General features: G+C 33.5%; 1 protein-coding gene across 2 annotated transcripts in view; it reads right to left on the reverse strand.

Moving 5' to 3' along the window:
• Positions 1 to 13,096, reverse strand: part of ZNF638 (zinc finger protein 638) — a gene marked incomplete at its 3' end in the record, with an annotated part of 58,208 nt that overhangs the window by 1,083 nt on the left and 44,029 nt on the right. The window contains exons 20-26 of one of the 2 annotated variants that reach the window (XM_084235058.1): positions 11,456 to 11,493; positions 6,178 to 7,387; positions 5,515 to 5,580; positions 2,739 to 3,696; positions 1,836 to 1,940; positions 1,314 to 1,415; positions 519 to 574 (exon numbers count right to left, since the gene is read on the reverse strand). In XM_084235058.1, coding sequence (XP_084091184.1) covers positions 519 to 574; positions 1,314 to 1,415; positions 1,836 to 1,940; positions 2,739 to 3,696; positions 5,515 to 5,580; positions 6,178 to 7,387; positions 11,456 to 11,493 — 2,535 coding nt within the window. Of the gene's footprint in view, positions 1 to 518; positions 638 to 1,313; positions 1,416 to 1,835; positions 1,941 to 2,738; positions 3,697 to 5,514; positions 5,581 to 6,177; positions 7,388 to 11,455; positions 11,494 to 13,096 lie in introns of both variants that reach the window. The other variant, XM_084235057.1, reaches the window with a different exon arrangement.

A 13,096-nucleotide genomic window follows, 5' to 3' on the forward strand; every position in this document is an offset into this window, starting at 1 on the left:
ACTCTCAAACATTTAGGAGGAATCAGAATTACTGCTTCAACTATGGGTAGTGATGACTTCTCAGAGTAGCACTTTCCAAATATATGTACAACATGGAAAAAAAGGAGAGGGAGGTTAGGAGGGAACACAGAACTAATTGAATCCATTTAGGAAATGGATTAAATGAAGTAACACAGCTTCTATCTGACTAGACAATTTATAAACTTTAGTATGTTATATACCCATAACTCTGTAAGAGGACACCAGAATACAGTTTCCCAGACTTTAATGGAAGATCACATGGAATTACTGATCTGTGGACTCTTTTGGCAAATGTTTCTAGAGGAAAAAAATTACTGGTAAAGCATAGTGAAAAGAATAGAATTTTGGATTTAAGAGGAATAAACCACCACAAACTTTCAAAAGGTCTACCAAAGGGAAAGAATATACATTTGGAGTTGCCAGTTAAGTAGTTTGATTACAAGACACTAACACCACCTGAAGATTTTATGAGGAGCTAAGAACAAAATAAAGATTACCTCTGTATTTAGCTTATGACGTGTACTCTTGCAGTGATTTGTCATTGCTTTTTCACCTGAGTAGAAGAGGGAACAAATTGGACAGAAGAATCCAGCCTTCGGTACAAGAAAGTCTAAATCTACAACAGGGAATGAGGAGGAGGAAAATCAATAATTAGTTGCATTTAGTCTAAATATACAAAATTACTAATTAAGCATAATAATGTATACTGCTTTGGGTCTAGGGACCAAACACAATTAAACTTTTAGTCACTATACACTTTTCTTTTTTTTTAAGACAAATTCTGTAATATTCCAGAACCTATAGTAATACCAGGAGTTCCTTCAGAATACCAATTCATTGGAAAAGAATCAGTCTTTGAAATAAACTTCTTAGGAACCCCCTGTAAAATTAAAACAGGGAGAAGAGACAGAATGAAGGGCAACTGTCTGCTTAATGAATATGCCCAGTAAACCAGCAAGGTACCCCTCAGTTCACCTCAGATGGCTCTGAACCAAGTTTACTCACTAAGTTTTTCGGCATGCTCTGCTTAATTGGAATTTCTGCCTCAACAAGTATAACTCAATCTTATCACAGCAGCAAAGAAAGCACCCAGAAATGAGACATATTCCAGATTTCAAGAGATCAATAGCAGTACCCTTGCTTGGCAAAAACATAATTTCTAATAAAGGGTTTTCAAGAAGGTCAATGTGCAAAACTTCCTCATTTCCTACTCACTAAAACAACAGAACATTTATTATGATACTGAATTTTTATTTCATAAGGATAAGGAAAAAACGTCTTTTTTACCTTACCTTCAGGGACATCAGATGCCACTGATTTTTCTAAACAAGAGTCTTCAATCTTCTTGCGTTTTCGTTCGGGTTCTGAATCCTTTAATTCAGAATCTTCATCAACTGAAGTCATTAAATTTTTCAAGGAAGAAAAGTTATTCAAAATAGATTTACAGACTGTATGAAGCTAACACCCATAATTCCTGCCTTTGAAGATGAATTTATGGTTCATTTCTCTAAGTAAGCCTTCCTTGGTTAGTCCCACCTAATCACTTTCCCAGTATTATTTGATATAAGGACTCAATGCATAAACCTGTTCAACCATTTCAGGGAAAAAAAGACAAAAGCAAATGGCAAATTTTATTGATACATTGTTCCACAAAGCAATTAAAGGATAATGAAGGAAGTTCAAGTTCTATAATTACTTAAGTTCAAGTTTTATATGTCACTGGTTCTCTACTTCTCAAATGGTAGATTTTTGGAACTCCAACCACTAACATGTATTATGTTATGCTCCTCCCGCTTCCATCAGTCTCCCTTTACCTTCAGTCATTTGGAAAACCTCTTCACCTTTTGCTGGTTCTGTGGCAATAGCTTTTTCTGATTGTAGCATTTTCCCAATTCTAACTTTCTTGGTTGGTGTTTTAGCTTCAAAGAGAAAGTCAAATTTATTGCTATACTTTATAGCATTTTAATTGCTTATAATTCAAAATAACATTTTAAATACCTCTTTTTTATAAGTAATATTCAAATTTGGGAAGCAAGCCTATTTCAAATATAAAATAGGAAAATTTTATTTTAAAAATAATTTAGTATTGCTCTAAACATTATCCTTTTACTTTTCCATTTAACTTGTTCCAAAAAACTACACCTTTCTACCTGCTTTCCTGAGGACCCTATATATAGTTTTTCATATTTCGTTCCATAAACATGTGGGACCTTTCTAGGATTTTTTATTGTTAGTTAAATCTCTCAAAATTTTCTTACTGAATTTATTTTGATATCCCTCAAATTCTGGAAAGTGAGTTCACCTATCATTCTATACCATCAAAATACTACTTAATCGTGGATTGTTATCTTTATGAACTTTTCTAAATCCTAAGTCTAAGCAAAAATTGGGAGGTACTCTAGAATAAACAACCTTTTGTTCATCAGAAGCTGAGTTTTCTCAATACAAGCATATCATTTTCATTCCAATTCTAATTTGAGTAATCTAGTTTGCTTTCTGGTTTTGTCATCATAATATAAAACTTAGGGCAAAGTTTGCTTTGTAAGAGAAATGTGTGAAATCTGTATACAATTACTTGGAAAATATCACTAACTATTTGTTGGCTTTTCATATTAATACAGGATGAAATTATTAGGAGTGCCACAACACCTATTTTTTAAAAAATTTAAAGGTAACCCCTCTCAAAGAACAGAAAAACTACATTTATAAGTTTATACCTGTAAAGTGTCTTTCAATCATGGCTTTCAGATCTTCCTCCATAACATTTTCATTTACTGGGCCCACTTGGGATAAGGCTTCAAGTTTTGTTTTCTTTGTGTCTGTAGCTCTCTTTTTTCTATCCCCTCTTTTATCTGCAGGATGGTCATTTTTTCTTTGCGTTAACTCAACTTTTAAATCATTGTCTCCGTCTTCCTCCTCTCCAACTTCATCAACAGTAACAAAATTAAGTTCTTCTTTAAGGTTGTTAAAATCTGCCAAAGAATCTTCATCCTCTTCAGTTACTTCATCCAAAGTCACTAAATGCAGTTCACTGCTGTCATCCTGTATTTCATCTACTGTAACTAAAGTAGAAGGGTCTTCAGGCATCTGAGAAGAAATGAACCCAATGGCTTCCCCTCCAGTACTTCCCTCATCTACTTTAGTATTTAAAGTGGCAAAACTTATATCTGCTGACTCATTCAAAGGTAACTCTTCTACTTCTCCAATTTCATCCACAGTTACCAAGCGTTCCTGTTTAAGAAGATCTTGTTCTTCTGCCACTGACAATACAGTAACGTCTTTAGGTTCACTGTGGGAAATGCAGTCATCTTGATCAATTAATTCATCTAGTGTAAGAAGAGAATTTGAATTTTTTACCATTTCTTCCACATTAATTTCTTCTTCATCAATTACTTCATCCACAGTGACTAGAGCCTGTGCTAGATGTGCAGCTGTATCTTCCTCTTCCCCGATCTCATCCAATGTTACAAAAGATAGTTCTCCCTCAACAACACGTGAGGCAGAAGTTTTTCCCTTTTTCTTCTTTAAGTTAAGTTCAGAAGAAGGGTTATTTTTGACAGCTTCTTTCCTTTTACCCTTTAGTGTATTCTGCTTCACTTGAAAAGGATTTACGTCTTCTATAACCTCATCCACAGTAACAAATTCATCCAAATTAAATGAAAATAATAGTAATTCCTATTCAAAGAGTAAAAAAACAAAACAGAATTGAATAGTGAATAACTACTAATAACTGGATTAAGTTCCAGATAGTTCAGTAAATGTACATGAAGTATCATTTGTGAGAATTGTCATTTTACTGAAATTCAGTTTTCTGAAAGCTGAAATTAATTTTAAAAGGCCTACAAAAGAATTAGCTGTAATTCACAAAGTAGACCCTTTCAAAGATAATGTGCTAGCAGTATCAGTCTAATTCCATCTTTACTTAGCTCCAATAAGATTACATTTATTTTCCAGGTGATGTGTAGTTTTGAAATATGATACACAAAAAAAAAAACATTTAAAGTAAATGTCAATGATACAATGTAAATAATTAACCATTCCATATATTAAATGACATATTAACAAGTTCTCCCTGAGTTTTAATGGACTCCTAAAAACACCTCAAAAGTAGCTACAAAGTAAAATACCTAGTGAGATTGTTCCACTGACCATTTTATATATACAATACATATTTTCAGATATTCAACACTAAGACTTTATAGTCTGTATTTTAAGAAAGTTACATAGAAAATTATTAAAACTTAATCCTAAATATAACTATTTGAAAAAAAAAATCTGTAATTTGAACAATGGTCCCAACACTAAAGAAGATATTTTTCCACTCAATCTACAATACACTTGGTATGCTAGCGACTTTAGTTGACTTTAGCGACTAGTTGACTTCAGAATATACATACAGTAATGGGGAAGCGGGGAGAGGGGGATAAAAATTGTAAGCAATTGTACCAACTTATTAATAAGTCAACGAAACTACCACAATCCTTATTTCTGCTTCTTAAAAGCTACTGTTTATCACTATGCCAATAAACTAGCCTCAAATCCATCCCCTATCTGGGAAAAAAGTAAAATGACTAAAAAATATCTTATGAATGTTGGATATCTATAGAATTTTTTTTTTTTTATACAGGCATGTTATTTATTTATTTGTTTGTTTTGTTTATACATGCACTGGGTACAGTCAGAAGCGCGGGAGGGTGAGAGAATTCACCAGAGCCAGAGCGGGGAGCAGAGCAGGCAGAAGGACCGAAGTACACTGCTGAGGGGAGCAGCGGGCGGCAGGAGAGGTCTGCGCGCCATGCGGGACCCTCCTCCAGTGGCCGGGGAGCAGCCGGGGATCGAACCGGCGCCGCAGAGGCCGCGGGCAGCTTCGCAACCCAGCGCTCAACTGCTGCGCCACCGGGGAGGCCCTGAATGTTGGAAATCTAAAAGTATCAAACAACCAAATATAAAAGGTAAAATGTTTATTTGGCAAAACCTCAATACAAGGAAAGTAAATCTTACAACCATCCAATTAGGTTAAAAAGTAGTAACAAAATGGCCATCTGTTTGGAAATCTACAAAACAGGGAGGACTCCAGTCAAAGTCTCCCTTAAACATGACCTTATTTTGTGTTTATAACCAATTTCTATCAGTATAAGCTTGGAGGTTATTTTCCTTCTCTAAATTCCCTCTCTGTGTAACTTCTGTCCTATACCAAAGACATAAACTATTTAGCCTAGTTCAAGCTCAAAATAAAAACTGGTAGCAGGATCAAAAATAAAACACCTCTGGCTTTGGTGAATTCTCTCACCCTCCCATGCTTCTGACTGTACCCAGTGCATGTATAAACAAACAAACAAATAAATAAATAAAACATGCCTCTATAAAAAAATAAATAAATAAAATAAAACACCTCAGTCTTCTCCCTTGCTCTATATCAAACTAATTATTATAGAAGAGACACAAGCTATTAATGAGAGAATACAAACAGTGTTAATGTTAGCATTTTTTTACCTCTTTAGATTTGGAACTTCTAGCAGTGGTGCTTTTAGGATTCTTAGTGTTTTGCCCAAACAAAGTCTGAAATATTAAGTAAGAAATAAAGAGAAACAGAGAATTTATAATTAGGTTATTAATGCACTTTAAAAAATTCAAAACAGCAAACATTCAAACACATTCAATTACACAAACAATAGGTATGCCAAACTAAGTCAACAATCATTTAACAGTACATGCATCATCTCTATAAAATGTAGTTATATATCGTTTTATTGATACTTTCTCTTCTCTACAGCCATACTCTAAGTTGGGCAATCAGTAAACTGATAAAGTTTCAACTTAAAAGACAAAACAGTTTCCCATTCAGAAGCAGAGTGCTAAGTCACCTCAGGAGATTCACTGCAACTTTTTTTTAAAACCACAAAGTTGTATTTCTGACCACATTTTACCCAAATAATGCTTTTCAAACCTGTTAATAAGTTACAACTTGAGTTTATTATTACTCCAAATGTCTATTGGCTTAAATCAATGGACTTATTTAAGAACGGGAAATGGGAGTTTGGGAGTGGAGTAAGGAGATGAAAAGGTAAAACAAGATTACATCTTCTACTCCATAGCTACAATGGCAGAGCTAATCCCGTCAAGGATACATTGAGCCATTCTTCCTATCCTCCTCACCTTATTGTTGCTGTCATCCCGTTTCATGATGGAAGATCTAGCCTCTGTTTCCTGAGACTGTTTTGTAAAATCCCAGTAATCCACTTTAGAATCCTTTCCTTGCAGGGCTGAGATCCTTCCACTGCCTCCTCTGGTGACACCACTCTGAGTAGATTTGAATTTACTGCTGCTTTCAGCCAAGCCTGATCTGGCACTTGCAGGTTTAAACAGACCAAATTCCTTGGCTGAAAGTTTCTTTTCTGTGAATACAGATCTTAGAAAACTTTTCTGATTTTCAGATCTTGAAGTTGTAGCTTTTGTCTTTGGAGAAGAGAACAGGCCAGCCTTGATAGCTGATTTACTGCTAGATGCATTTGATGCAGCCAGCACACTAGTTTTACTAGTTTCATCAGGCTTATTGGTCAGACCTACTCCTTTATTTGCATATACCTTGATCACAGCATTTTCTGCAGGCTTTTCTTTCACTGCTGTCATAATCTTTTCCAACTTCTCCACTGTCATCCTAGCATCATTTTTTTCCGACTTCTCCGTTCCCATCTGCAGATCCATTCTGGTTTCCTTAGTATTGCATTCATTCTCCTCCTTTTCATCCATATTACTAATTTCAGAAACTCCCTTTTTGTTCAGTGACTTCTCATCCCCAGTAGAAATTCCTGGTACTAAGGCCATAACACAAGCAGATGGTACTACTTCTGAAACAGCTTCATGTTTGTCCACTTCAACTACAGCTTCTATCATAGACTGTGTAATCCCAGAAAAGAAATCTTCTGCGTCAGATGGAGATTCTTCCAGAATTCTTTTGATATTCCTTTCGTCCACAAATGCACTGTCAGATGTTGATAATTCTGTTTCAGGGTTAATAATTTCTGCCTCTTCCTTATCAAAGTCACTAGTATATACCTGCTGATTTAAAACGGATTCCTCTACATTTTCAGTGAATAATTCAATACTGGCTGGAGTGGGTGCTACAAGAGGAATTTCCACTTTGACCTCCTCTTCTTGAGTTTCAATTTCCAATGTTTCAAAAGTAAAGTCAGTGTCACATAGCACTTTTTCAGGTTCTTCCTCACAAGGCTCGTCCTGTTGTACAGAAGTTTCTGTCTGAATGTTGACAACTGTTTCTTCTTCAACCTCACTAGGTTTAACAGAGGGACTATCAGCTGCTGTCTGCACCTCACTTTCATCAACAGGACTGTTTTTCAAGTCAGGGCTAAAAGTATTTAAAAACAAAACAAAACAAAAAAACACAAACAAAAACAAAACAAAAATCAAACTATGATGAGAATTCAACCATTATAAATAAGACTGTTGATGCTAATTGTTAAGACTTCCTGTTGCATTAATAGCAAGCACTGGGAAATCCGGCCAATCAGCATTAAAATGGTTAAGATGTTTTAATGTAAATATGTAAGCAATATAAAATTTTAAAGAGAATCCTCCATTGTGTTGGCAAAATCATGGCCATTGATATGATCCTTATACTCATGTTAGTTATCATTTTTTCCTTCTGTGTCAAGTTTACACTTGCCATTGGAAGATCAAATGTAAATATGAGATCAGTCTATCTTCCTAACTGTGATAGTTCAACAATGATAGTTCAACAATAAAACTAATGATCCATGCAATGAAATTTAAAATTTTTTAAGTGACGCCTACTCAAACTAAACTAACTGAAATGAACATAAACAGAAACTAGTGAGGTAAGGCCTTACTCTTAGCCACATCACCTTTCCTCTATGGATGTGAGAAAGATCTGTTTTTCAACTTCCCAAGAACTGTATTCAACAATAGTACTTAAAAGAAAATTTTCACTGGAGGTTATCTTTTAAATATTCTGTTGGGGATTTAAAGGTATAGGCAAAACTGACAGGATTAGCTTAACATGTTGTTGGTTTTATAAAATGTGACAGGCTGCCTTTTGAGAAAGAGTATGTTTAAAGAAATCTTTCCAGTTACAAAGTATAATTTACAATTCCAATACAAAACCTAAAAGTTGTAAGTAAAAATTATTCAGAAGAAACAGTAAATATATGGCAAGTATATGCAACTGATCTTTCAGTGGTCTGTCCAACTCCAAAGTAAACAGAAATATCTGATGGTAAAATTCAAATACTTTCACTGAGACAGAAACAGAAGAAACTATTTTTACACTTAATACTCCATAGATTATAAATTATCTTGAAGAATAAAAAGGAAAATTAACTTAGAGTCTAAAGACAATGTCCATCATGTTATCAACACAAATCAATAAAGGAAAAATTAATGCAAGATGATACGTATCTGTGCCCAGAAACATTAATATGTCCGAAGTATGGAAAAAGTGCTATCACATCAGGGTATAATCATTTAAGACAATAAATTGGCCTTCCCCCAAATATGCTTAGTCTAAACTTCCAAATGAGAAAATTTCTGAAACATCAGCTAAAGGGCTCTTGATGAAAGTATAAAGGCAAAGAGTTTGAAGAATTTAAGTTAAATGGTTAGTTACCACAGAACGTAGTCAATATGGATTCTATTCATTTGGGTAAGGTACCCATTTTTGTTGAAAGGGATTAAAGGTTTTTATTTTAAGTAATTCACATACCTTATATTCCAAAATACTAATAACTGATTTTAAAAGTATTCCAAATTAGGACTAGTCAAAATAAAATTTGTAGCCATACACAAATATGACAAAGTTGTGACTTTCAGAATGATCAGTATGTAAACATTATTGAAATACATTTTCATTTTAAACTACAAGACTCACCTCCAATGATAAAGATTAAATTCAAATTCCTCTCTTATTACAGAATTGCACTTTAACCCTAAAGGCTTTACAAGTAAGGGTTATAAAATCTACTGGGCTAAAAGAATAACAACAGAGATTTTGACTTCTGGTTCCATTATATAACAAATCCTTTCCCCACTACAATGCTTAAAGTCTGTCAATTAAAAAAAAAACCTATCATTTTTATTCAAAATGAATCACTATGCAGTCCCACATGTCAGAATACTTGAAAAAATGGCTTTATTCATCTTTGTTCTTGTGCGCTGCTCTTTTAAAATGATAGCACTCTGTGCAGAATTCTATACCAAAAATATCTAGTTTTCTGGCTAATATAGGAAAAGTCTCAGCGATTTAAGGTTAGCTTGGAAAATCACTTTGAAATGTCAACTAAATGAAATTATTAACACCAGAGTCAAACAACCAATCTTTTAAAAGATTAAAGGCAAACACAATCATATTCTGGGAAATGGCATAAAAAACACCCCAGGAAGGTAATCAGGATACAGCTTATCTAATTTCTCTTGCCCATCCCATCCCATCCCCCCATAACACTAATTTCTAAACCTTTAAAAGTTGGGCAGAACAAAGGTTAACACCATAGCATACACTTTCTGAGAAACCTTAGACGAAGATTTAACAATACTAAAGATTAGTATTTATTTCAGAGGGTAACTGCGTTATTCCCAACATTAGTAATGAATGGCGAATTGGTGAAAATTTCATCTAGCACCCTTATTAGGAGCCTTAATTACAGGATAAATAATGTTTAAGGGGACAGGGAGAATGAGAACAGGCAAAATATAAAGTAGTATAAATTATTAACATATCCACACAAGAGTTCCTTTAAATAGTAATATATTTAAATACATTAATTATAAACATGATCATATTCTTGATAAATGATCATGAAGCACTCACAAATGCTTAAAAAAAACAAAAACACAAAAGAACTAGTCTTTCCTCAGTTATCATTTTACCCATGTAAATGTGACGTGTTTGGGCTATATATATCCCACATCTTTTTCTATATATAAGTCAGGAAAGACTGACTTTCAAAATAGGAATTATGCATTAGCTAGAATTTTTAAAATTTTATGAGATTGGGCAACTACCTGTAATTTCATTAAGAAGTCTTTGATTTTAAAGGGTAAGTCAAAATAGTGAGAGGGAAAAATACTACCAAAACTGTAATAGCAGCTGTTTTTGCAGACTTGAAAGAAATTTAGTGAAAATGAAATACATAAAATGGATTTTTGGAAGGGCCTCCTTACCTACCAGCCAGAATTAGTGTGGCCAAACAGTCTGTATAGTCAAACAGTCTGTATAGTCAAACAGTCTGTAATAGTGTAGCTATATTACTACATGTGGCATATTACCTATAAAAGCCCTTTGTGCACTTTTATATCAAACACTGCTGTTGGTTAAAACAAACTGAATGCTTACCAATGTTAACGTAATGGGGGAGGGGACAGGAGGATGAAATCACCAATGTACTTTAATGTATTTATAATCATTATCATTTAAAGGTCTCATAAGAATGAATTAGAAGAAAAATAAGACATCCTGTTTCCCAGGCATCTTAGAATTAGTGTATGAAATACTTAAACTACTTTTAAGCAGCTTTTTCAAATTTTTTTAGCTCATTTTTTTATTTTATATATATTTTTACATCATTTTTCATTTTTGCACAATGTATACATTTTCATCTTGGTTGTATTCCCCATACAATTCCCACCCCCCTTATTTTGACCCTAATCCCTCCTGCTTTTTCAAATTCATAAACTCATGGACTCTAACAAATAAGGGTAAATAAAGCATTTAGTTATTCAACAAGGGAAAAGAATTTTAAATCAGTGACTTTAAATGAAGAATGAAAGGAAGGTCATTAATTGGTGGGACCAAGACCATGAAAAGGATGGTGTGTCTCAGGGTAAGAAAGTCACTTAGAAGAGAAAATCTACATGTGATCAAAACAAGGTCACTAGCTTGTGTAGACTCTGAAGAACAAGTTTTCATACTCTGAAAATGTAAAGCAGTGTGCATAATTATTTTATTTTACAAATACTCCTTCCCCAACCCCAAGACATACTTTAGATTATTTGTTTTTAAGTAGGTGAAATTTAAAAGATATACAGAAAGATTAAAATTTTACTTTTGTATCTAACCATTTTAGAATAGAAAAGTCTAACAAAGAATAAAATACTCATCACAAAGTCAGGTTGTTCAAAGAGTCTTAGCAAAACATTTAATAGAGAACTATTTGGATATTAATTAAACTGTTTATACATCATTTTTCTTAAAATAAAATCAATAAATACCTGAAAGAGACTGAAAACCAAAACAAAACAAAAACCTTAGGTCAAACAGATCCAAAAAGGGGGACCCAAACACTCATATTTACAAAATGAACATGTAAGACAAGAAATTTTTTTTGCTGTAATTACTAGAAATATAAAGAAAATTAATTAAATATTACAGGAAATTTTTAGCAAATTTAAAACAACATACCTTTCTCTTCCTAGTTCTGGGTCTTTCTCAGCTTGAGTCTGTAACATAATTCCATGTTTTATTAAGAGGCTATTCTACTGGATTTTAAATATTTAACCCATCAATGCAATGCTTTCATGTCTTAATATCTAAACTAAAAAGCAAAACTACATCTTAAATATATCAAAATAGCTAGTTTTTACCACCTAACCTAGCTATCAAGCTTCAGAATTTTTTCCTCACTTGGTAAGTTAGGTTCTAAAGAATTATCTGCTATATAGTAACTAACAAGAAACATAAGTTTCCTTCATGTTGATGTAAATAAGAAACTTCTTTAACTTTCAAAGTCTGGGACTATCACCTTTTGCTAAAAATAAAAACCTGAAAAGTCAACATATTCCTTCTACAATTAGTATTTTAAAAGACTTTTATTTATGAGGGAGCAACTAATTGGCTTAAAAAGTTTTCTACTGAAAACTTTTGTCCAAGAAAATAATCCTTTTTGTCCAAAAAAAAAAAAAAAATCCTTTTATACATATAAACACAAAGAAAGCAACATCCTAGAGCCCAACATGGAATAGGAATTAAAATTCAGTGCCTATGTCACAAGGATAGGTCCAGGAGCTTAGGACACATTTGTGAACAAAACAGCAAAAAATGTCTTTGAGCTTATATATACTTGGTGGAAGCCTTTTAGGTGGTAATCATGTGTGCTCTGAGTCAACAATTACCTTTCTCTAGATTATGTCAGATTAAAAACCAAGAATTGCCCTTTAAAGAAACTGAATAATGTACCTAGAGAAGATTCCTGATGTGGGTATTGCAGTTCCAGAAAAAAGGCCTTTTACACTGGGGTATCTGATGGGCTATTCAGTCTACATCATAGTGGCATACAATTGAAATTGAAGACTGTAGCTGATAAGCCCCATCTACAGAGAGTGTGTAGATTCATAGCAGTAGCTTGTTAGAGAAAAAAATATCTTATGTGATATTAGAAGAAATCTATACCAGATACCTGTACTAGCTAACTTGTTTCTTTCTTCAAAAATGAATAAGAGAGAATGAAATAAGCATACAAAACTGGCTGCATATATTTCACAGAAGAGCTTTAAAAAAAATCTTTAAATTTAAATTTTAAGTTCTCTAAAATATTCTGTAGAAAAATTAGATAGGATGGAGTCTCCCCAAAATCAGTATATGTGTTATTTCCAGGAAGACAAAGCATTACAATTTGAAAAAAATTAAAGAAATAAGGAATAAGAGAAATCAGGTAAAGAAACACACTAATCTTTTTTATCACAGTGACTTTTTAAACTGATTTAATATTGGTTTACATTATTTCTGTTTTAGAGGTAGGCTCTCCCACTTCAGGTGGTGTTACCACATCACACCCACCACCAAAGCACCCACAGTCCCACCTCCATAGTCCCATTTTGGAACACAATAATCTTTAGCACTTATAAATTCACTGAGAGTTCTAAAAGAAGGATGCAGGACCTAAACCAAAATAAAATGTTGCTGCCCACTGCACTCGCCATACTCATCCTCCTTGGAGATTCTTGAATACCAAATGTGTCCTTAAGGCCTTAGTTCATGTTCTTCTGTCTAAAAATCTTATTTTTATCCTTGATATACTTCTCAGAGAGTCTATCCCTAAACACT

Source organism: Talpa europaea (genome assembly GCF_964194135.1).
Source record: "Talpa europaea genome assembly, chromosome: 6".
NCBI classification, from domain to species: Eukaryota; Metazoa; Chordata; class Mammalia; order Eulipotyphla; family Talpidae; genus Talpa; species Talpa europaea.